The sequence below is a fragment of the Phoca vitulina genome, unplaced genomic scaffold (assembly GCF_004348235.1).
Source record: "Phoca vitulina isolate PV1807 unplaced genomic scaffold, GSC_HSeal_1.0 scaffold3, whole genome shotgun sequence".
Lineage (NCBI taxonomy): Eukaryota > Metazoa > Chordata > Mammalia > Carnivora > Phocidae > Phoca > Phoca vitulina.
In genome coordinates this window covers 39645463-39671213 of record NW_022589706.1, presented here as the reverse complement: position 1 = coordinate 39671213, position 25751 = coordinate 39645463, and the positions used below count along the sequence as shown (strand labels likewise).

General features: G+C 37.5%; 2 protein-coding genes across 5 annotated transcripts in view; one reads left to right on the top strand and one right to left on the bottom strand.

Moving 5' to 3' along the window:
• PPAT (phosphoribosyl pyrophosphate amidotransferase) overlaps positions 1–25751 on the top strand; it is a 38458-nt gene that overhangs the window by 278 nt on the left and 12429 nt on the right. The window lies entirely within an intron of this gene.
• LOC116629993 (trihelix transcription factor GT-2) lies at positions 1–25751 on the bottom strand. 4 transcript variants are annotated; one of them, XM_032400428.1, is made up of 9 exons: positions 24797–25751; positions 19986–20072; positions 18062–18496; positions 16451–16540; positions 8748–8819; positions 7905–8276; positions 5412–5477; positions 3028–3164; positions 1–1179 (listed from the first exon to the last, which is right to left on the bottom strand). In XM_032400428.1, the coding sequence occupies exons 1-9, from the start codon at positions 25176–25178 to the stop codon at positions 1138–1140; spliced, it is 1683 nt and encodes a 560-aa protein (XP_032256319.1). In that variant the 5' UTR covers positions 25179–25751; the 3' UTR covers positions 1–1137. The 4 variants fall into 4 exon arrangements, with proteins under 4 accessions (XP_032256319.1, XP_032256322.1, XP_032256318.1 ...); XM_032400431.1 differs by lacking the exon at positions 1–1179 and adding an exon at positions 22129–22265 and having other exon boundaries at positions 2465–3164; positions 24797–24884; XM_032400427.1 differs by lacking the exon at positions 1–1179 and having other exon boundaries at positions 2465–3164.

The window sequence follows — 25751 nt, the reverse complement described above, 5'->3', positions numbered from 1 at the left end:
GCTGAGGGGTGGGGGTGGCGGCGCGTGTGCTTCTCTCTCCTTCAGCCCAAGCCGTTTCCCGCGGCCCGAGTTAGCGATCTCCTGTGCGCCTGAGGGCCTGGAGACCGACCTCTATTGCCTGGATTGATAACTGCTTGTGGCATCAACTAGGTTGCCAAGGCGTGCGCGGGCACCACCTTGCATCCCTGGACTTGCTTCTCCCCCCAACCCTTAATGCTCTTTAGGGGCTTCCCCCCCCCTTCTCCGGTTGTGTGCACCCCTCATGAGTCTGGCCAATTTGTAAGGCTCCGGTTCGCTAGGGTTGGCCGAATCGGGACTTCTCCCACTACTTGCCCGTTTTAATCTTGCAGAGCCTGGAGCTGCTTTTGTGAAGGTTTGTGTGGGGTGGCTGCTGGCCCAGGACCTACTACACCTTGGGGTGTTCTCGCGGAGCCTTCGACCACCACAAGCTTTTGTTTGCAAGGGCAGAGCTTTTGAGCAAATTGTAGATGTGAACGTAGTCATAGCTATGAGAATTTAGGGATTCTAGAGTTCAAACCCCAGGAAACAGAGCTAGTTGATATTCAAAAGGAAGTCCCGGTTGTAGTTCTCATACAAACTAACTGAAAATAAACCAGTCACAGGAAATAGTGCATCTGCAAAAGAGTCACGGATTTCAGATAATGAAGAAAAAGGTTGTAGTAAGAAGATGCCAAAAAGTAACTCCCTTATTTAAAAGAGGGAAAGGGGAGCTGTTCCTGTATGACTAGATACATACTGATTTTTGAAAAATTGGTAGATCCCTTTGAGTTAAAAAATAACTTGTCTTCCGTGATCCTTCCATTTCTTATTACCTGGCATTTGATATAAACGTAGGTTGGACATTATCACTGAAAGTATTACAAAGTTTTCATAAGGCAATGCTGCAGCAATAACTTCTAGAACAGTTTAAGGAGCTTGGCAGTAACATTTATCAGCAATATGGGAGCTACAAGTATAAATGCATTCCAAATGATCTGCTTTCCCTCACCAAACTTGGATTGCAAGTAGTCTTTTTGATTTCTTCAGAGTGGCAAATACTTTAGTTTCACGTCTTATGTACTTCTTTAAAGAGCTGAGAGTAACTTTAGAGTCTGGGTTGAATCAAAAAGAATATTTTTAACTTGAATGACTCTGGTCCTGGATAATTGTGGGTTGACCCTAAAAGAGATCTTGTTTTAAAATGCTGTACATTTTTTGAGAAGATTAGATATATAATCCAAGAACAAACTAAAATCTACTTATATGGTAGTTCAGAGCAACATTAGTTTATAACATTCTTAGGATAAGTTATTTTGGATATTCTGTGAAGGGAAGAGGATCTTCAGTCTCTCCTTTAAATATGTGCTGGAAGAAAAAGGATTTGTTTTGTTTGTTTGTTTAATGAATACAACTTGATTTCTAGCTACATGCACTTTTCTGTAGTTGCTTTTATGTGAAAGAATTAAGGATTAGACAGTACAAGAGCAATAAAAATGTAATTATATGATAATAGAGCAATAATAAATGGATTCTCTGAGGCTGCTCATCTGACCAAATAAGTCTTTGTTAAACTGGTTTTGAAAATTGACCTTGTGATGTTTTCAATAACAGCGGCAAGGAACCCAGTAGTTTCTGGGGAACAAATGTATTAATGGAAGGCTATTTGTTTAAGATTTTCCTTTTGTAGACATAGAATCATTAAGGTGCACTGAGAAGACTGGTTCTCTCCCATAAATTCATCCAATTAAAAATTTTGAATTAGCAAAAGTCCTCACCCTTTAGAGGAACTGATCTGATTGGAAGAATGATGAAATTCCCTAATGTCTCGAAGATAAAAATCTTCTGCTACTCTGAACTAGTCCGTAGGGTTCAGAGATTAAAAACTAATGTTTTTCTATGGCATTGAATCAAGGAATGTTAAAACTGGACACCTAGATAGGTTGTCATAACTTAAGATACAGTAGAGTTAGTTAAATGCGCTGTACACTTGTAAGTGGTGGTCTGTTGCAGAAGTCTCTATCTCCTCACCTCCTTCCACTCAATACTTAGTTGTTTTAAAACAATAGTAACAGGATTCTGTTGGGTTTTTTTTTCCTTTTTGATAAAGGAATTTACCTCTTACACATTATCTTCCTAAAACATGGAATCTAGAAGGTGAGATTGCTATCACTTTTGCATTGTATTTGTCTTAGGTATAATCTGATCTAAAAAATTTACTCTCGGGGCGCCTGGGTGGCTCAGTAGTTGAGTGTCTGCCTTTGGCTCAGGTCGTGGTCCCAGGGTCCTGGGATGGAGCCCCACATCGGGCTCCCCGCTCAGTGGGAAGCCTGCTTCTCCCTCTCCCTCTGCCTGCCGTTCCCCCTGCTTGTGCTCTCTCTCTCTCTGTCATATAAATAAAATCTTTTTTAAAAATAAAAATAAATAAAAAATTTAGTCTCACCTTAGGGATAATAGAGTACCTGAAAGTTATATTATGTATTTCATTTAAATACAAATAGAACACCAATTACTAGATAGTCATGCGCTGGATACTTAATCCAGATGGGTTCATTCAGAAGTACTTCTTTCTGGTAGTTCTGGCGATTTGGAGATTTATTCCATAGCTCTACTTTCTGTTGGGGAATTTAACATTTTCAGTGAGCTCTATTTAGATGCAAACTCTGTGTGTATGCATGTTCACGACAGATACATATAATCACCACATGCTTTTTCAGTCCTAAAAACTTTGGTTCAGTGGTTTGCAGAGTCCTGAACAAACCACACACACCTTTTTAGATCAGAAATCTTCACGTTTCAACTACAGGCAGGATTTTTTGGAGACTAGAATGACATGGACATATTTTGAAGATTCCATAAAAGGAATTATTAAAATTTCATAGATTTATCTCATGAATCAACTAGTTAGCCTTTCCTTGGTTAATTAGGAGATGAAAATGCCCACCCCAAAAGTGAATTATTTCCCTGGGTTAGGAATTGAACCCTACAACTGATAAACATTTTCATACTTCTAAAAATTTTGAGATTTACCTGATGAAGTTGGATCATGTAGGGGGTTTCCTTTCTGTAGAAACATTCTGTAGAATCTTTTCGTTCTGTTGTGCTTTGAGGAAACCTATTTGCAGTGATCTCAGGAGCAGTTTTCTTAAGAGATACAGACACTGGTCCTGTAAATAGAGTATATAATATTATCACTAGAAAGGTAGTTGTGAGAAAGAGATGCCCTCAGACAACCTCTATGGAATTAGTTTCCAGTTGTCTTCATTTAAGTTTGTTGGAGTACACAGGAATAGGTTGTCAGAGAACTTGCTTGGAGTTGCCAAATTTAAGGCTGGGATAACTTTATTTTGTTGATTTTCATCTCTTAGTAATAATGACCAAATACGTCCCATTTCTATAGTGTTTTCCATACCCTTGGTTGGGGAAGTGACTTATGTTAAAACTGTCCTTGCTAATTGTACCAGTCTTGAGCTTTGAAAGACTTTTTAATTCAGTTACTTTTGTAATTTAATGATTCTCAATTTTAAATCATAAGTGTTTTCAGTTCTTCCAAGTTACAGCTATTATTTATAACTTTGCTTTTTGCATTAGTTTGAAGCAGGACTTATCTATCCCCAAAAGAGTTTCAGAGTACTACTGCTTTGTCATTCTGGTCAAAATTGGAAATAGCTCCTTAACATAAGACTTGAAACCTAGTCCCAGTTTTCCAACATCAGTTTGATCTTGGGCAAGTCTCCTAACTTTAGAGTCTGTTTTCTCATCTGTTGGGCTAGACTTATGTTATTTAAAGGTTCAACGGGCAAAATCCAGGGGATTGGGAATGATACTTTTGTGTGGTTAGCCCTTAGCAATTTTCCTTTTCAATAGCATATACACTATAGGGCATTAAGAGATGGCAAAGGTCAGGGTAACTCATCTGACTTGCACTTTAGGTCCAAAAATGGAGAATAAAATTTTCAGCTCACTTGAGATATAATAAGGGTTGTTGAGGATAGGGATGTTCCTGTTATTATCTAATACTTTATTCAAAAAATATTTGTTTAGCTCCTATCGTGTATACATAAGACACTGGTCAGTACTAGGAATACTTATTGCACAGGGCAGATACAGTCCCTGGACCGCACAGAGAGGCAACATTAGCCAGCTGGCTCAAGAGCACAGACTTCTCTATGCCTCCATTTCCTCCTCTAAAAATTGGGTATAATGATAACACCCACATCATAGAGTTGTGATAGGAAGTAAATGCATTAGTATATGTAAAGTGCTTAGAACTGTACCTGGATATATGTGTATCCCATGACCCTCCATCCCACTCTTGTGTGTATACTCTACAGAAATGCATACATATGTTTACTGGAAGACACGCACAAGAATTTTTATAGTGTTATTTATAATAGTCCCCATCTGGAAATAATGGAAATGTCCAACAGTGGAATGGTTAAAGAAGGTAGTGGTATGTATATTCATATAATGGAATATTCTACAGTGAAAAAGAGCAAGCTCCTACTACAAGTAATAGCATGGTTGAATCTCACAGTGTTGAGTGAAAGAAGCATGACATTAGAGAACACATACCAAAAAAGTAAGAACATCTTGTATGATTCCAAATTTATGGTGAGAGAAGTCAGAATAATCATAACCTTTATAGGGTTAGGAAGATGATTATGACTGGGAGGCCTGAAGGGTGCTGGTGTAATGTTTTATATCTTGATTTGAGTGGTAGTTTCATGGGTGTGTTCACTTTGTAAAAATTAAGCTCTTCAACTACTTGTGTATACTCAAAATAATTGGATAGATTATAAATCATAAAATGCTTAAATTGAATTATCCTAAAGATCCAGAGAGATGTAGTGATTTGCTCTGCGTTGAGTTATTGGGGTCAGAGAGAGATTGGAACTCAGGTTTTCTGAGTTTCAGTTCAGTGCTTTTTCTTCGGTTCTGCATTTTTATTCTTCTATTTGTTCTATTACGTTGTATTACCTTTTCTGATACCTGTAATGAGTCAATTTGGAATTATGGCTTACATAATTAGGTTGACTTATTTGTAGGATTGCTAAAATGCTGTACTCATTACTAACTACCTTTGGAGAAAACTAAAATTCAGAACTTACTACTTTGTGGGTTTTTTTCCTTTTCCATCCCAGTCTTCTGATAGCAATCACTGTAAATTGCAATTTAAAGGCTCCTGATGAATGGACAGTTGTGGAGAAATTTCTGACTCTGGGAAAGTTTCCATTTACTCTGTTACTTTTAATAAGCTATGAAAGAAATCACTGCTCAGCATTTTTTGCTCTCACAGCTTATAAACAATATATTTAGTCTAATTTGTCAAGGACAGGAATAAACATCTCTTATCAGGAAAAAGCAGCAAGTTTTTTCTCAGTGCTAAAACGTGGCATTTCTCAGGCTCTTACCATCTTCGTGTGCTTTTCTTTTGACGCTCAAAGTTCTTGGGTTTTTGGTATGACCTTCAAATAATTCTTAAAACAAAAGAACACAGGAAAAGAATCATTATATGACATCATTTAAAATATATTCATCTTCAAGCATTCGAGTACATTGAAGTAAAAACATTAAAGTGGTGGTTGGGCAGATAAAGAATGAGTTGAAGAATTAAGAATGTTTTGGTACAAGGTTTGGAAAGATTGAAATTCTTAAATTAGGTATGTGCTTCATAATAATTTTTTGGGTCATTTGAACATACAGTAGTGTAAGGATTTTATTTTTGAGGAATCTCTTGCTACATTACAATGCAAAGAAAAAACTTAATAGAATTTTTATTTTAAAAAGTCAATTTCTGCACAGAAGTCAGTGGCATTCCTATACACCAACAACAAGTCAGAAGAAAGAGAAATTAAGGAGTCGATCCCATTTACAATTGCACCCAAAACCGTAAGATACCTAGGAATAAATCTAACCAAAGAGGCAAAGGATCTGTACTCAGAAAACTATAAAATACTCATGAAAGAAATTGAGGAAGACACAAAGAAATGGAAAAACGTTCCATGCTCATGGATTGGAAGAACAAATATTGTGAAGATGTCAATCCTACCTAGAGCAATCTACACATTCAATGCAATCCCCATCAAAATACCATCCACTTTCTTCAAAGAAATGGAACAAATCATCCTAAAATTTGTATGGAACCAGAAAAGACCCCGCATAGCCAGAGGAATGTTGAAAAAGAAAAGCAAAGCTGGCGGCATCACAATTCCAGACTTCCAGCTCTACTACAAAGCTGTCATCATCAAGACAGTATGGTACTGGCACAAAAACAGACACATAGATCAATGGAACAGAATAGAGAGCCCAGAAATGGACCCTCAACTCTATGGTCAACTAATCTTTGACAAAGCAGGAAAGAATGTCCAATGGAAAAAAGACAGTCTCTTCAACAAATGGTGTTGGGAAAATTGGACAGCCACATGCAGAAGAATGAAACTGGACCATTTCCTTACACCACACACAAAAATAGACTCCAAATGGTTGAAAGACCTCAATGTGAGACAGGAGTCCATCAAAATCCTAAAGGAGAACACAGGCAGCAACCTCTTCGACCTCAGCCGCAGCAACTTCTTCCTAGAAACATCACCAAAGGCAAGGGAAGCAAGGGCAAAAATGAACTATTGGGACTTCATCAAGATAAAAAGCTTTTGCAAAGCAAAGGAAACAGTCAACAAAACCAAAAGACAACTGACAGAATGGGAGAAGATATTTGCAAATGACATATCAGATAAAGGGCTAGTATCCAAAATCTATAAAGAACTCATCAAACTCAACACCAAAAGAACAAAGAATCCAATCAAGAAATGGGCAGAAGACATGAACAGACATATTTCCAAAGAAGACATCCAAATGGCCAACAGACACATGAAAAAGTGTTCAATATCGCTCGGCATCAGGGAAATCCAAATCAAAACCTCAATGAGATACCACCTCACACCAGTCAGAATGGCTAAAATTAACAAGTCAGGAAATGACAGATGTTGGCGGGGATGCGGAGAAAGGGGAACCCTCCTACACTGTTGGTGGGAATGCAAGCTGGTGCAGCCACTCTGGAAAACAGTATGGAGGTTCCTCAAAAAGTTGAAAATAGAGCTACCATATGATCCAGCAATTGCACTACTGGGTATTTACCCCAAAGATACAAAAGTAGGGACCCGAAAGGCTACGTGCACCCCAATGTTTATAGCAGCAATGTCCACAATAGCCAAACTGTGGAAAGAGCCAAGATGTCCATCAACAGATGAATGGCTAAAGAAGATGTGGTATATATATACAATGGAATATTATGCAGCCATCAAAAGGAATAAGATCTTGCCATTTGCAACGACGTGGATGGAACTGGAGGGTATTATGCTGAGCGAAATAAGTCAAACAGAGAAAGACATGTATCATATGACCTCACTGATATGAGGAATTCTTAATCTCAGGAAACAAACTGAGGGTTGCTGGAGTGGGGGGTGGGGTGGGAGGGATGGGGTGACTGGGTGATGGACACTGGGGAGGGTATGTGTTCTGGTAAGCGCTGTGAATTGTGCAAGACTGTTGAATCTCAGATCTGTACCTCTGAAACAAATAATGCAATATATGTTAAGAAAGAAAAAAAGAAGAAGAAGAATGTAGCAGGAGGGGAAGAATGAAGGGGGGGAAATCGGAGGGGGAGACGAACCATGAGAGACGATGGACTCTGAAAAACAAACTGAGGGTTCTAGAGGGGAGGGGGTTGGGAGGATGGGTTAGCCTGGTGATGGGTATTGAGGAGGGCACGTTCTGCATGGAGCACTGGGTGTTATGCACAAACAATGAATCATGGAACACTATATCTAAAACTAATGATGTAATGTATGGGGATTAACATAACAATAAAAAAAATTAAAAAAAAAAAAAGTCAATTTCAAGGTTACCATGTTTCCATTTGGCAGTTCTGAGAGTTGGTCCTCTTAGGATGCAGTCAACTTCTTCATAAAATCTCATTTTTCTTTGAGGGTTGCCATTTTTCTTTTGTAAAACTCTGTATTCATATTTTAAATTTTTGTATTTGGTACGACATTGTTTCCAGTCTCTGTCTATTCCAAACTGCATTAGTCTTCTGGCAATTTCCTCAAATATTTCTTTGTTTCTTGTGGCCCTTTCAAGCATTTGCTTAATTTTTTCATCAGACCATATGTGTATAAGCGCTCTGACCTCATTGTCACACCAGTGTTTTCCAGCCTCTGTGTCGCTCACTGTTACAATCTGTAAATGATTTTTAGCATCTTCTAAAGGAATATGATTACCTATAAATCAATTTGATTTACAATTATACAAACTTACAGATAAATCTTGTATTTAAATATCATTCATTTAAAACAACCTGGATTGACATAAAGCACTGAGATTACAATAACTTCAATATGAGGGTCAAAATTTCCTCTTATGTTCATATTCAAATAAGATATTTAAAAAATTAAAGGCAGACTAATCTCCAATATTGGTGAGATAATTTAGCTGCTTTTCATCAATAGGTATCTTCATTGGATATTTACAGATGTGGAGAGTCTTGGTTTAACTACTTCAACTGGTATATATTAGCCTAAAATTTTTTTTTCTTTTTTAAGTAGGCTCCACTCCCAGTGTGGAACCCTACGCAGGGCTTGAACTCACCACCCTGAGATCAAGACCTGAGCTGAGATCAGGAGTCCAATGCTCAACTGACTGAGCCACCCTATTGCCCCGAAAACATTTTTTAAACAATTTAGACCCTGTACCTGACACAGTGATACTTTGTGGTGCTTTGGAGCCGCCCACCTCTTCTGAGGCTGTACTTATGGTATCTTCCTCTGTCAGAAAACAAAGAGAATAGCAGCTTAAATTTGCTGTTCACAGAACTCAAATTTACTTTTGCAGTTGAAGATTACACTGAAAAACTAGTAACGTTGGATTCCAGCATCAAAACTGTAGCCTAGGGGCACCTGGGTGGCACAGTCAGTTGAGCATTTGACTCTTGGTTTCAGCTCAGGTTGTGATCTCAGGGTCGTGAGATCGAGTCCCACATGGGGCTCTGTGCTCAGTATGGAGTCTGCTTGAGACTCTCTTTCCCTCTCCCTCTGCCCTTCCTCCCCCTCTCTCAAGTAAACAAAAAAATCTTTAGAAAAAAAAAAAAACCAACTGTAACCTCTTAGCCAAGAACATTTGTCATCTCTAACCAAATTTTAAAATGCCTTTGTAGTGGGGCGCCTGGGTGGCTCAGTTGGTTAAGCTACTGCCTTCGGCTCAGGTCATGATCCTGGAGTCCCTGAATCGAGTCCCGCATCGGGCTCCCTGCTCGGCAGGGAGTCTGCTTCTCCCTCTGACCCTCCCCCCTCTCATGTGCTCTCTCTCATTCTCTCTCTCTCAAATAAATAAATAAAATCTTTAAAAATAAAATAAAATAAAATGCCTTTGTAGGATTCACTTTCAAAATCTTGGAAGTATTCTGCCTTAAAAGTCCCAAGGCACAGTATTCTCTGTTTGGGAGCATGAATATGATAGCATTTTTAGACTTGATTTTATAATGTCTTTTTTAATTTTAATGCTTGACAAAGAGCTCTTACATCTCTTTTTCATTTGATCCTCATTATAACTGAGAATGATCCTTATTGCAATACACATAAATAGATAAAAGACCTTAAGATTAAGTGGTCTTAGCAATTTTCATGTTGAGTTGTTAATAGCAGACAGATAATAAACATTCAAAGGAACTGATGGTGCTAGTGTGGTAAATGTAACATGCATTTATCATAGTGTAGTATTGTATAGAATGTTTACAAGTCAGCTGTTTGTAGTTTGGGGAAAGCTCTTCCTCATGCGTATGTTGGATTGCGGTGTTGAAGTATCACAATGCTATGATAGTATTCTTTCATCCCTGCTGTACTTTCTTATATACTGGGACATTTTTTTTTAAAGATTTATTTATTTATTTGAGAGAGAGGGTGGAGGGCCAGAGGGAGAGAGAGAAACTCAAGCAGAGCATGGAGCCCCATGAGGAGCTCAATGTCACGACCATGAGATCAGACCCAGCTGAAACCAACAGTCGGACACAACCGACTGTGCCACCCAGGTGCCCTGGGACATTATTTTAAAAAAAATTTTTTGTGTGTGTTACTATTGTCTGTGCAGTTGCTTGTAATGATTATTATAAAACTACACACTGGTTATTATTAATAGACCAGTGAGGCAAAAGGTGAGGTGGTTAGGGGGCCCATAAGCCTATGCAGCAATAGGTATGTGGAGATTTACATTAGGATAGGATTAGATCTTATTTTAAGGACGTGTTTGCACAGTGAGACTAGAATGACGTTTAGCTTTTAGAAATATCAATACCTTTTTTTTTTTTTTAAAGATTTTATTTATTTATTTGACAGAGAGAGACACAGCGAAAGAGGGAACACAAGCAGAGGGAGTGGGAGAGGGAGAAGCAGGCTTCCCGCCGAGCAGGGAGCCCGATGTGGGGCTCGATCCCAGGACCCTGGGACCATGACCTGAGCCGAAGGCAGACGCTTATCGACTGAGCCACCAGGCACCCCAGAAATATCAATACCTTAAATGACAGGTTGTACTTTGGAGCCACATAAGGCTACCTATAAGTTATGTTTTTAAAATTGAAATTTTTATTGAGATAAATGTAGATTCACGTGCAGTTTTTAGAAATACTAGAGTTCCATCTCACACTTGGTCCAGTTTTCTCCAATGGTAACATTTTGTTAAACTGTAATATACTATTAAATCAAGGATATTACATTGATACAGTTCACGCCTCTGATTCAGAGTTCCTGTTATACTTGTACTCACTCTGAGTGTGTATATGTGTTTATTAGGTTCTCTAATAATTTTATCACCTTGTAAGTTCATGTCTCCCCCATCAAGGTCAAGATACTCCACAGTTCCAACACCATAAGGATCCCTCTGGTTGCCCTTTTGTAACTAGACTTACTTCCTTCCATGCCCAAGCCCTTCCCCCACCCTCATCCCAGTGGAGAGCACAAGTCGAAGGTAAACTTTGGCAAACCTTATTTCAGCAGAATCTGAATTTATAACATTTTATCTAAGTGACTAAAACTATCACTTCTAGGCTCAGGCACATGTCCTACTTCTGGGAAATAGAAATATTTAGAGATTAGATGTTCTGTAGAAAATTTGAGTAGTTAGTGCTAGAGAATAAGATATATTGGAGGATGGCAGTGTGGAAATCCCTAAATTTAGCATATTTTAAGGAAAGAGAAGCATTTCGTTTCTATTATCTTTCTGTCCCAACTGGTATACTGCAATTCATTTCTGACACTCATACCTGGAGTTAGCTAGCATTAGACTCTACAGCTATAAGGGCTCAATATTCCGTAACACTGCCCTTATTCAGATGCTAGCCTCCCTTCCAGCTGACTGGCTACAACTTCAGGAGGTGTCATGACCCTCTCGGGTTTGATCATTTGCTAGAACAACTCATAGAACTTAGGAAAGCCCTATACTTAGGAGGCAGTTTTTTTTTTTTTTTTTAAGGTTTTATTTATTTATTTGACAGAGAGAGACACAGCGAAAGAGGGAACACAAGCAGGGGGAGTGGGAGAGGGAGAAGCAGGCTTCCCGCCGAGCAGGGAGCCCGATGTGGGGCTCGATCCCAGGACCCCGGGATCATGACCTGAGCCAAGGCAGACGCTTAACTGAGCCACCCAGGCGCCCCTAGGAGACAGTTTTATTATAAAAAATAGAACTCAGGGCGCCTCGGTGGCTCAGTTGGTTAAGCGACTGCCTTCAGCTCAGGTCATGATCCTGGAGTCCTGGGATCGAGTCCTGCATCGGGCTCCCTGCTCAGCGGGGAGTCTGCTTCTCCCTCTGACCCTCCCCCCTCTTGTGCTCTCTCTCTCTCAAATAAATAAATAAAATCTTAAAAAAAAAATAGAACTCAGAAACTACCAAATGGAAATCCACATGGGGTAAGGTCTGAGAAGGTCCTAGATACAGAACCTCCAGGTCTCTGTGGAATCAGAGCCTGTCATTCTCCCAGCACGTCAGTGTGTTCACCAACTAGGAAGCTCTTCTAAGCCAAAGTTTTTGTTGACATGATTGATTATGGCATGATTAATTAAATCGCTGGCCACATGACTGAATTCAGTCTCCAGACTTACTTCCCTGCTAGAGGTCAGGCTGGCCTAAAATTCCAAGCCTCTTAATCACAAGGTTGGTCTTTATGGTGACCAGTCCTATCCTGAAGCTCTAGAAACCCACTTTGGAAATTCCAAAGGTTTTTGAAGCTCTGTGTCAGGAACAGGGCACAAAACCAGATATATGTATTCTTTTTTTATTTTAATTTTTTTTGTGTGATTTTATTTTTAAGCAATCTCTGCACCCAATGTGGGGCTTGAATTTACAACCCTGAGATCAAGAGCCACATGCTCTACTGACTTAATTAAGTCAGCCAGGTGCATCTGTATTCTTTATTATGTCACAGCTTCTTAAAGAGCTTGTGAAAATATAAACAGGAAGAATTAGAAAAGTCATACCTTTATAATTATCAAGTTGCCTGTATTTAAATTTATCAGCTTACCTAAGTCTCAACTTTTTTTTACATTTATAATTTTTGAGTTTTCTGAAATTTTAACAATCAAGTCTTTACTTGGATCTTCTGTTGGATTAAAAATTTAAAAGTTCTCAATATTATGGTTCATGTGATGAAAGTGCATTAGTTTATAATAATTTTATTGCTAAGATTATCCAATTGTATTCAAAATATACAAAACTGTTTAAATATTTCATTTTAAAGAAAATTATTTCCGGGACGCCTGGGTGGCTCAGTTGGTTAAGACTGCCTTCGGCTCAGCTCATGATCCTGGAGTCCCAGGATCGAGTCCTGCATAGGGCTCCCTGCTGAGCAGGGAGTCTGCTTCTCCCTCTGACCCTCCCCTCTCTCATGTGCGTGCTCTCTCTCACTCATTCTCTCTCTCTCTCAAATAAATAAAATCTTAAAAAAAAAAAAAAGAAAATTATTTCCAATTTTTCGTTACAAATAAACCAAAATAAATGAATTGGAGAAATACATGAATTGGAGAAAACAAAAAAACTTGGCATAGCCTCTGAGGTACTAACAATAGATAATTTTATGCCTTCTGCTGGCCATCACATTGTTAATTTTTGTGAAGTCGTGGGGATAGTGAATATCTTAATTTTGGAAATACATTTTACCACAGCCAAAAAGAAAATAGACAGTTTTAAGATTATTCTTAAAAGAACAATGTAGTCTTTGACTTGCGATTTTTAGGCTAAGAGTAACCTCCAATAGGATATATATATGCCCGTCTCCACCCCTGGGAGCCAAAATTGATCTACCTTTGACTGCCTCTACTAGAAAGCAGTGACTTGTGAGAATACGAAGATATTGAAGTATTCCACCTCATATATAAATAGCAACTGATACTAGAAATGAATTAAGTCAATTTTAGGTTTACTCAGAAGAGAGGAAACTGACAAGACTGTGGAACACAGATTTCCTCTTTAGACAGTCCTTTTTCTGCTAACTTTGATTCCTTTTATCATCTCTTGCCCATGCCTCAGGCAGGGAGAAAAATAAATTTATTTTAGATCCAAAGAAGTAGTTACTCAATTTTCATGGGCCATTTCTTTTTACTTATTATAATAGGTAGGCATAGCCCAGGAGTTCTGTGATTCTTCCCAGTGATTAACTTCTTTCATATTGCATTAGTCATGCATTTTTTCTTTTTTAAGTTTTATTTATTTCTGGGACATCTGGGTGGCTCAGTTGTTTGGGCGTCTGCCTTCAGCTCAGGTCATGATCCCAGGGTCCTGGGATTGAGCCCCACATTGGGCTCCTTGCTCAGCGGGGAGTCTGCCTCTCCCTCTCCCTCTGCCTGCCACTCCCCCTGCTTGTGTTCTCTGTCAAAGAAATAAGTAAAATCTTTAAAGAAAAGATTTTATTTATTTCTTTGACAGAGACACAGCGAGAGAGGGAACACAAGCAGGGGGAATGGGAGAGGGCCAATCAGGCTTCCCGCCGAGCAGGGAGCCCGATGCGGGACTTGATCCCAGGACCCTGGGATCATGACCTGAGCCGAACCCAGATGCCCTTTAGTCATGCATTTTTTAAAGTGATAATTGGAATTGGCTAATTTTTCTCCCCTAAATGGAATCAAATTGGATTTTATGTTTTACTTTCTTCAGCCCTCTGCTGGCCTTACTCTCTAAATTTGACAACCTAGCTGTGGTTTTCAACCTTGGCTGTGCTTGATGATCTTCTATAAAAATATAGGTGCCTGAACCCATCCTGTGACAGGCTAGACCAGAATCTCCAGGAGTTCTAAATTGGGAACTAATTAGTTATCTAGAGTCCAGGGGGTCCACAGCTCCAGTTAGATTTTTATTTGAAGTAAGAATCTTTTTTTTTTTTTAAAGATTTTATTTATTTGACGGAGAGATAGAGAACACAAGGAAGCAGAACGGCAGGGAGAGGGAGAAGCAGGCCCCCCCTGAGCAGGGAGCCCGATGCGGGACTCGATCCCAGGACCCTGGGATCATGACCTGAGCCAAAGGCAGACTCTTAAGCGACTGAGCCACCCAGGCGCCCAAAGTAAGAATCTTATAGCATACATTTAAGATGGTAAAAAAATTACTTTTGGGAGATCAGTTTCATGACCAAGTGTCAATGTTAACAATATGGGGCAATAGCAACTCAGATTCCAATATTTCATTAGTAAAAATATAAAATCAAAATGAAGTAACCTCTACCTATTTTTACATGAATGTTCATCAGTTTATTATGTTGTTCTTATATTTATTTATTTGTTTGTTTGTTTGTTTAGTAGGCTCCATGCCCAGCGTGGAGCCCAGTGCAGGGCTTGAACTCACGACCCTGAGATCAAGACCTGAGCTGAGATCAAGAGTTGGACACTTAACCTAGTGAGCATACCCAGGTGCCTCTGTGTTTTGTTTTTAAAGAAAGAATATTTGATGTGAATTTTTTTCCTGAAGATAAATATCCATATCTTTATTTCTCAATACAACAATCTTCTTTAAATAGTGGAGTGGCGATTTGTGCCTCAATAGTTGTATATTGCAGATGTGCCGAAAGTCCTTTCCTATTTTAATTTTTTTCCTGGGGTGCCTGGCTGGCTAAGTTCATGGAGCATGTAACTCTTGATCTCGGGGTTGTGAGTTCAAGCCCCACATTGGGTATAAAGATTACATAAAAGTAAAATCTTCTAATAAATAATTTAAAAAATCAATTTCTTCTCTTGTGGGTTTATACCTTTGCTTTTATTTTCACGTGAAAGTTTAAAATAGCTTAATTTCTAGAATGACTGTAAATATTTCCTGTTTCATATTTTTAAACATATTCCAAATTAACATATAAACATACCAGACAATTTTTAAAAACCCTGTCAGTTTATATCTGACTTAATGTTTTCCTTTCACATATAAAAAATTATCTTGAGGTATTGTACTTGAGTCCAGAGGACTAACAAGCTAAAATCTGGATGCTAAAGTTCTTAATTATTTCCTTTGAAATCTTCCTGACTTATTAAACACAATCTGATTTTAACTTTTTTACTTTTAACAACAGGGTCGTTACTGTGATGCCCTGAGAAACCTTAGGAGCCCAGAGTTTTGTTTACCTTTGTTATCATACCCCTAGTCAGCTGAATGTTCTATCGAATTAGTCTCCTTAATTTCTCCCTGTTTTTGCCTTTCACTGTTCTAGCAGCTTTCCTTTCTCCCACTGAGCTTTTAATCTGTCATATCTGATAAGTCAGACAAAGAAGTTTGCCAAGAGTGTGGGGAATTTGATTACCTAGTTTGTTAATCAATATGATCTTTACATTTTCCAAGGCTATATGAAGCTTTAAACTGAAAGACTACGTACGAGGTCTGTGATGGCTAGCTAGGCTTTTGCTTGGGGGGATCCCCCTATTGCTCATTTTGTTTGTGTAAAAGGCAAACCATCATGTAGAAAGCACTTACTTTCCTTCACCCCTTTAGTATCCTGAACCATAGGACAGTGTTTCTCAAACTTGAGCATGCCTAAGTTCCCAGATGATGCTGATGCTGCTTACTCTGAAAACCACAGCTATAGGGAACGTTACTGTCATTAACAATTTTCACCTTCCATTTCTGCATTTTGTAAATATGAGTGTTACTCTTCATATAATGTCATAAGCTTGTATATGTTCTTATAAAATTAGTTATTATAGCATCTTATTATATTATTATATATTATACATCAAATGTAATAGAATCATAAAACCCATCATAAGGTCCCCACCCTCATGACCTCTAAACCTAATTATCTCCCGAAGGCCCCATCTCCAAATGCTCTTACATATGTTGATATGACTTTAGAGGTGACACAGTTCAGTCCATAGCAACATCATATAATAACATCTTACGTATTTTTTCACACACACAAAAACAAAAAATACTGTTTTACCTGTACCAGGACTTTGTTTTACATCTCCCTCTCTTAGGTCTTCTGACATACTACTGACAAAGTCATCTTCAGCTGCATCTCCAGCAATGACTGTGTGAATATAGAGGGATATATGGTGGTTTGGTTTTATTCACCTTCAGGATAGTGTTTTAAACTCTAGTATGTTATTATCCCTTTTAAAGTGAACCTGATGGGGGTGTCTGAATGGCTCAGTTGGTGAAGTGTCTGCCTTCAGCTCAGGTCATGATTCCAGAGCCCTGGGATCGAGCTCTGTGTCAGGCTCCCTGCTCAGTAGGGAGTCTGCTTCTCTGTGTCCCTCTGCCCCTCGCCCACTCGTGTTTCTCTCTCTCTCTCTCTCTCAAATAAAATCTTTAAAAAAAAACAAACCGGGGGGCACCTGGGTGGCTCAGTCGGTTAAGCATCTGCCTTCGGCTCAGGTCATGATCCCAGGGTCTGGGGATAGAGCCCCGCATCGGGCTCCCTGCTTGGCAGGAAGCCTGCTTCTCCCTCTCCCACTCCCCCTGCTTGTGTTCCCTCTCTCGCTGTCTCTCTCTCTCTGTCAAGTAAATAAATAAATCTTAAAATTAAACATAAATAAAAAAGTACTGAATGCTAAATACTGTGGTTGTTTGCTTTTCTCTAGCTTACATTCCCCACCCTTAAACATCTTTAGTCTTAGATTCCTATAGATATCTGGTGTTGTAAGTCTCTAACGAGGTCTTCTGACATATAACTGATAGAATCACCGTCAGCTGTATCTCTAGCAATTACTGTCTGAACATAATCATGCTGCTGCTGTTGGGCAACTTTACCACTAGTCATCTTAATTTTAATGGGACAGATGTATAGTTCTCTAGCAGACCAGTTTCTTCTCCACCAGCGAAAGATTTCAGGCCTTCTCGCCACCATTTCTCAATCCTAACTCTCTGTCATTGCCTCTGTTTCCCCTAGATACACATTCAGACTCTGAGAATTAGGACTGCATTGTTTAAGGCAGATATTAAGATCTAGAAACTTTGTGGTTAGTAGAGGTCTTTAAGAACATCTTGTCAAGTCTAGAGGAGACACGTGGTTCAAGATTCCACAAAGACTGAGCTAGAACTTCGATTTCCTGACTCTTGGTCTAGAACTCATCTAGTTTATTTCATGCTGTCATATCTCTGTGTGTATTGTTTCTCAATCCTTTGGGTTAAACTCGTTTTAAAGAACTTTATGATGTGTCCCAGATGAACTTACACTTCAAAGACATCCTCATGGGTTTTTTTATTTTTCTAAGTTCTTTAATGTTCTTTTTCTGTTCCCTCAATTTTACTATAGTTAATATGAAAACTTTAACTTCTGCCATTTAGAGTTGCAGTTTTACTTTAGTAAAATTGGTCTATTTTTAAACTTGTGGAAATCAATTTTATTTCATCCTTATGTATAACTTTGTACTATTCTGTGTTCTGGAGGCGATTGCATATACATTAAATCTGTTTCATGATAAATTCAACCTTTAGCTTTGGAATATAGTGAAGCCTGTTTAACTTAGATTATATTCACGTTATCATGCTACTAACATTTTCATATGATGTGACCTGATGTTTAGATTACTTTTCTTTGCCTTCCTACCTGTCTGATCCTCTTCTGTTTTTACATTGGCATATCCAGTGGCTTGTTCTTCATCTTGGAATTCCCATTCTTGTGAGTTTTCTGTTTTATTATGTCCCAGAATAGCATCCAACTCAGTAAAAAATTTCATACTCTTAGTCATGCCTTGGTCTTGAGCCATTCTTACAATCTTGTATTCATGTTTTAAGTTTTTGTACTTTGTTCTGCACTGCTTCCAGTCTCTCTCTATTCCAGATTTCTGAAGCTTGGCAGCAATTTGTTCAAATATCCTTTTATTTCTCACTGTTCCTTCTAGTTGTTGTTGTATACTTATATCAGACCAGATGCCAATTAGAGCCCTGACTTCTGGCACAGTCCAGTGTTTTCCTCCTTCATTTGCTATAGTTGGAATAAAAGTTGGATTAATAGAGGGTTCCATAATTGATGTAGAGTTACCTGTATCGGGTGGGGAGGGAAAGAGATATGTACATAGGTTACATACATAAAACAAGATAAGTAAAGTAATTGGATGCAAGCTTAGTAAACAAATTTTCTCCTTAGGTGATGGAGTACAAATCATAGCTTAGCTTTTCTCTGAAGCTAATGGGGAAATGAAATACAGAACCTGAATCTGTTTCTTACCATGACAGTGACTGGCTTTAAAAAAGTTGTGTTTTTAATTAGTCACGTTTTGATCATCTTTTTTTTCTATCATTTCTTACTCTTCCATCCCGCTCCTTTGGTATGTGGTGTGTATGTCAGTATATACTGAATGTTGAATATATAACTTTGTATTACTTACTTGTAGAAAGCGACACAATTAGAAAGTGGCTCATTGAGGGCAATTTTTGTTTGTTTTTTGTTTTGTGATAGGATCGGTGGGAGCAATTTATCTCCTCTTTTAATCTAATGATCCATTGGCTACATATCAGTATCTCCTGGGGAACTTTCGTAAATGACTACTTTGCAATTACTCCTACCCCTCATCCCCAGATTATGATTCTAGTGTGCAGTCAGGTCTGAGAACCAAGACGATTCATGAATAAAGGGAAGAGTCACATTAAAACAACTGGTCCTTCTTACTCCTTATGAAAATAAAAGATGTCCCATTGGTCAAAGACCAAATGTCATTTTAAGTGAAGTATTAGATTTTTTTAATGCAAGGAAGTGTGTCACAAATTCCATAATGCCTTCGGCAGAATGTCCCCACTTAGAAATCCTAGCATGGTACCTTTATGTTACATCTCTAGCATAGTTTTGCAACTCATTTTATGGTAATGACTTTACTTGAAGTTATATTGGTTATTTAAACAGCCACATTATCTTGTGTTTTTCTCAGATTTCATGTTTATGTTTAATAAAAAGGTAGTTCAGACTGCAGTATCTATAATGTAAGTCATTAAAAAAACACTTTTTAGCACTTACCTGAAGTTTAGGGAGCTGTTTTTATTTTGTGGTGTGTTTAATGTCTTTGTTTTGAAATGCTTTTCGGTATTTTTCCTTACTTGAATTAACAACTTTCAGTAAAAATTTAGAAGCAAAATGGGGATTTATATTGACTTTAATTGGGTGAATAAAACCATCCTTGACCTTATTGATTTGACAGTATTTACTTTCAAATTTAGAGTTCTGTTTGTCTTAGACCTCAGGAGTGCTAAACTGACATGTTCATTAAATATTAAGCACCTACTATGTATAATTTTGACCATTATATTCTCTATTATGTTTAAAGAATAAAGGTTGTGAATATGAAGGCTGATATTACTAGGCAATTTATGTTTTGTTAAATCATTTATTTTAGAAATGATTTTTTTTAGTATACATTGGTAAAAAAGAGGGAAACATAACATTTCTATCAGGAAAAATCATGCATTTTTCTTAGAAACCAATCTTCTGATTTGGAATTTGATCAGTTTCATTGTATTTTTGACCCACAATACTGTACCTAGTTCCATTGGTCTGATAGGAGAAACCAAAAGTAAAGGATTTCCTGAGAGGTCTTCCTTATCTTGTAATATAGCTGACATTTTGCCTGAAAAGAGAACAGATTCCTTTTAGAGTAAGTTCTAAAGAAGATAAAAATTGAATTAATAGTGACTGAGAATGCTAGAGCTTGAGCTAAATTTGTTCATATTCTTGAAGGATTATAGATTTGTGAGACACATTTTGTAATAAAGTGGTATAATGTTGTTTAAATACTTATCTATATAAAGAAAATTTAATTTCTTCCATCTATTGACATGGTTGATTTTGAACTTCCACTAGATTTGTTTGCTAATTTTATGTTTCTAGAGATGATTGTGGTTCGTTTTCAAATCAAATTACATTTTTTAAATGAGGTGTTTTCTTGGAGTGGCCTGGGTGGCCCAGTCAGTTAAGTATCTGACTCTTGATTTTGGCTCAGGTCACGATCTCAGGGTCGTGAGATCCTGGAGTCCTGGGCCAGGCTCTGCGCTGAGCATGGAGCCTGCTTAAGATTCTCTCTCTCTCTGCCCCAACCCCCCCTTACGCTCGTGCTCTCTCTGGAAAAAAAAAAAAAATGAGGTGTTTTCTTTATTTCTGTAATTTAGGTACTTTAACATAATAGGCACTTGGTAAATGATAGTTAGCATTGTAAAACAGAGGTCTTGTAATGAGATAATCAGAAAATCTTGTTTAATTGGCGTATTTGGTCAAATAGCTAAAATTTAAATGTATCTTTTATAATCAGCTGATTGGTAAATACTAAACTTTCCAGAAATTAATCTAAGTTATGTTTAAATGGACCAAGGAATGTGTCATTTAAAAGAACCATGCCAACCTTGAAAAATGAAATCGGTCCCCTCTTGATCTCCTGGTTTTATGGCTTGGATGTTTTCATAAAATGAGGCACAGACTACTTTTTAGAGTAATCAAAAGAGGTGGGTAATAGTGAGGAAAAACTAAAATATATCTTTCAAAGGAACCCAACATAGAATTTTGGATTCAGTTGGCACATGAAGATGAATTATAATTACAATGAGGCTGAAGACTGATCAGGAGGTAGTTCAGTACGTTTTGATTACTCTTTGTAATTTTCTGAATCAAAGAATTATTATTCAGCTTATATCATTTCCATATGTTTTTTTCAATTTTGGTTTACTGAGGAACAAATAGCATTCGATTTAACTTTACATTAGGAGATCAAATATTAGGCATGATTTTAATGGCACGAACATTTAAAATCACAATTCACTATTTAGAGGCATTCCATTAAAGAATAAGAAAAGGAGTATTTGTCATCTTAAAGATTATATTAGGGATTCCTATTTTAAAATAGAATAACAAATGAAAAATATGGGAAGCACTACTGTTTTCAAATGGCATATAGTTGGGAATATGAAAAATAAAAATCTGTAGTTACATAAGAATTCTCTTTAAGAGAAGTGTGGAAGATGATATACCTAGTTAATGTAACATGTGAGTGTCATGAGAACAACAAGGAAAGGTAATGGTTTGCTATTCTGTTACCTGATTTAGGGCCTAGTTTTATGTTTGTTGAAAACAGCCTGGAGCTAAACATATAGGCCAGAGTGAAAAAGAAAAGCTCTCTTCCCAACTTCTTCAGGGGTATTTTTTTTCTTAGGTTGATTATTCCTAGCATCAGTCCCAAAATTGTATGCCAGGGTCCCATGCTCGGGAGATTTTAAACTGAAACTTTTTTTTTTAAGATTTGTATTTATTTATTTGACAGAGACACAGTGAGAGAGGGAACACAAGCAGGGGGAGTGGGGAAGGGAGAAGCAGGCTTCCCGTGCGACTCTGGGATCATGACCTGAGCTGAAGGCAGACGCTTAACAACTGAGCCACCCAGGTGCCCATAAACTGAAACTCTTAAGTCATTACTTCTGATGCATTTGTATCAAGTAAGAGGAGGGAAATAGGGTGGAAATTTGGTCACTGAAGGACTGTGATTCGGTGGCAGCAGTAGGTCAAAGGTATTCTGAGGTTGAGGATGATTACAATTTCCAGAACACGAAGCCTCTTAAGAGTTTGTATTTGAGTCTTTTGCCAAGGCTCAGTCAGGCTACCTGCTGCCTAACAGAGGGAACCAGATCCTCTGTCCTTACCACTTGCATGAGGTTGATCCCAACAGTGGAAAAGGCACATTCATTTTCTTCCCTTCTTCAAAGGTTTACCATACACCAATAAAAATTCTGCTGGTTCCGCCATAGAAAAACCAGAAGACATTATAAATGAATCAGACCTGGAGAAAGGAGGGTTTTCTAAGCCTTAGAAAAGACTGTTTGCATTAAAAACTTTAATCAAAAACTGTTTTTTAAATCAAAAACTATTTGATTACATTAAAAGCTTTTGAATTCTGTAGGTCAAATAAAAGTCAGCCAAAATTGTAAGGCAAAAGAGATCATGCAATTTCTAAGACCTCAATTGACACGAACAGTTAATTTGTAAAAATAAACATATAGAAAACTGTTCCATATCGCTAGCAATTAAACAAATGCAAAATAAGTTATTTATTGCATATACCGTTATAGTTATTTGTTTATTAAATTAGCATACTTTTGTTAAATTAGCAAAGTCTCTCCCCTACTTCAACCCCATCCTATGATCTGATATGACACAGTTCTCTATAAAAAGGGACAGTCTCATTGTTAGTAAAGTACAATTCTTTTAGAAAGTAGTTTTTTTTTAAACACTTTCAAAGTAATCATACCCTTTCTGACCAATAATTGAACTTCTGATATTCTCTCCTAAAGTAATAATGTTAAATATGGACAAAAGGTATTGATTGTAGCACCTTTCTCTAAGGGGGCAAATATAAACTCTGATATATGCACTCAAATATTATGGAACCATTAAGTAACATTTAATCCTGAATTATAATTAGTTCTGGGTATAATTTAAAGATTATTATTAAAGCAAACAAAATGCTAATATGCTTGCAATTTTATAATTTGAAAAGTTTAAGGAATAACAACCAGTGGCATTGTGGATGATATGTGGGAAGGGACTAGAAAGTAGGGAGACCATTTAAGAGGTTATCTTAATATTCCATGTGACAGATGAAGTTCTGCATGGTGGTAATGAGAATGGAACAGAGAAAAAATTTATGAAACATGTCAGTAGATTTTTTTTTTTTAAGGACTTAATGATTGACCAAAGGTCAAGGGTATCTCAAATGTTTCCATTTAAGTGACTGGACATACAACGATAGTAAGGTGGAAGCAATTTGTAGGAGGATCAGTTCTGAATGAAGGAAGAGAGTGTGGTTTTAGAATTGGGGTTTGAGATACCTTAAACATACAAGGTTAAGTTGTAATTATGGGCCGTCTCCTTGTAGGTGAAAGTGGGGAATTTGGAGCCATAGGGGTACTTAAATGGGTTAGAAGGAGATCTGGTTTAGTGGAGATTAAACACACACACACACACACACACACACACACACATACGCGAGGGAGAGAGAGAGAGAAAAGGAGGAGGAGGAAGAGACACAGAGACACAAGAGAGGGGCAAAAAAAGTGGAGATATTAGCACCCACATCTTAATTACAGCAACACCAACCTCTGGTTAAATTCAAAGCTTTTCAGAAGCTGAGTGGTTTACTTATCATTAATCAACATTTAAAGCATTTAAATGATGAAGAGTGCAGGATGATTAATTGAATAAAATAATGTTATTGCTGTTTAACTTGACAATGACTGCAAAGCTTTCTCAGAATTTGGTACAGTTATCAGAAACATAAAGGGAGTAGGTTAAGTGGAGTGGATTTTTTACTAAATTTATTATTGAGCTTTAAACATGAAGTTCAGATTAACCTAATTAGCCAAATTAACCTAACTTCAACTTCTGTCATTTTACCCTACCCCCCTTTCTCATTTGATATCTTATATTGTACCACTTAAACCATTTTCTTTGGGATGTTACATTTATTCATGGTGCCCTACTTTCTGAGGTTACACATCACTGAATGCATGTGCAAGTAGCTCAGTGCTTTGCAGACAGTAGGTATTCGAGATTTTGAATTGAATTGAACAGCTCTGCTCTTAAAAATAACATCTGTAAGACTTTGGCTATGGGAGAAATCTCATTACTGCCACTGATTTCCCCGCTTTCCCTGGTGATACATTCAGCTTCCGCAGACTGAACAAATTCTACGTAAATACAGTTGGGCTTAACACAGCAGGTCAAGAACCTTGTTTTAATATCTAAATCATTTAATCATAAATCATTTAATCTATCAAATCTATTTTTATTTCTGATTGTTTAAATGGAACTGTTCTTCCAAACGAGTAATGAAGTTGTTTATTAGTTCCTAGTATTTTAGTGCTTTTATTGATAAATTTAGGAAAATGGGAACGTAAATACAGAGCAGAAAGTTCTGTCTTGTTTGGAGCTGTGGAGAAACAACAGTGGAGCAATATATTAGATTTTTTTCTTTTGCCACTCTTAAAAAATTAAAACCTAAAATATTTTCAAAACCCAATCCATTTTCCAAAAAACGTATCAGGCATGCTTAAGGAGAGTTGGTATTAGTGGTTAATGTTATTTTTTTTAAGCGGTTAATGTTATTTTCGTGTGTTTTTTCAGTATTTCACGGATTTAAAAAGTGGAGGTATTTAATCTTTTTAAAATTTTTACCTTGTGCGAAATAGCATAACAGGTCAGTTGTTTTTCTCAACCATGATATTCCACGCTATGTTTATCATACGGACTCAGAAGTCCCTACTCTTATAGTTTGTTAGGTAAAAACAAAAGAATACTACTTTTTCTTTTTACCTTCAGTGGTCCCTGGAGCTGCACTTGCGCTCAGCGTTGCCAGGCACCTGCCATTTGCATCTTCCTCTGTTAATTGTGTGGCAGGTTCATACTGCAGGATTGCATCCAAATCATGGAAGAACTTCATAGTTTTAGAGCTGTCTCCAGAGTTATGAGCATATTTAACTGTTCTGTATTCATATTTGAGATTTTTGTACTTTGCCCGGCACTGTTTCCAGTCTCTGTATACTCCTAGTGCTTGCAGCCTTTTAGCAATGTAAATGAATATTCCTTTATTTCTCAGGGTTCCATAAAGTTGTTCTCGTATATTTTTTTCTGCCCAGACACTAAGCAAAGCTTTAACCTCTTCTTCAGTCCAGTGCTTTCCTGCTCCACTCTCCATGTTGAAAGTGACCTGGAAATGATTCACTATTTCTAGCCAAGGTTTTGTTTCCTAGGAAACCAGACGGCTGGTTGTCAATAAGCTCCAAAGAGCTGAAAAGATCTAGTTTAACTGGTTCAAGCTGCCTGAGGGGAGTAACTTGAGAAACTGCCAAATAAGCAGGCTTTGTGATTAAAGAAGCCTGAACCTAAATGATTCCTAACGTTTTTCATTTCAGCCTTAAGGGAAAATTACCCTTGAGATGAAAGGGAAGGAAAACCATTTTTTTATTTCTTTTCTTACATAATTTACTCTGGTTTACTAAATGATTGTTGATTTTAGAAAAATTATTTTAGAAGTGGTTGGCAGAGGCTTTTTCTGCCCTAAGATTTATGGCTAACGTTAATTTTTTCCCCTCTGATACGAATCATTTAGTCTTCTAGCATAGGTTAACATTAAAGACCACATCATTTCACTAAAGAAATCCTATGTCACAAATGACCCAGTCTTACAGGATGTATAGTATTATGCATGTCTATTTAATGTACTGATGATTTAATAAAATTTCAAATTTAATTTTTTTAGATTTTTGCT

Coding starts and splice junctions, on each gene's coding strand:
- LOC116629993 (XM_032400427.1), bottom strand. CDS start 25,178: ATGGAGAGTGGAGCAGGAAAGCACTGGACTGAAGAAGAGGTTAAAGCT. Junction 16,541..18,061: donor AACAGAAGAGGATCAGACAG/GTAGGAAGGCAA, acceptor ATATTCACACAG/TCATTGCTGGAGATGCAGCT. Junction 8,820..16,450: donor AAAACAAAGTCCTGGTACAG/GTAAAACAGTAT, acceptor GTTTTCTGACAG/AGGAAGATACCATAAGTACA.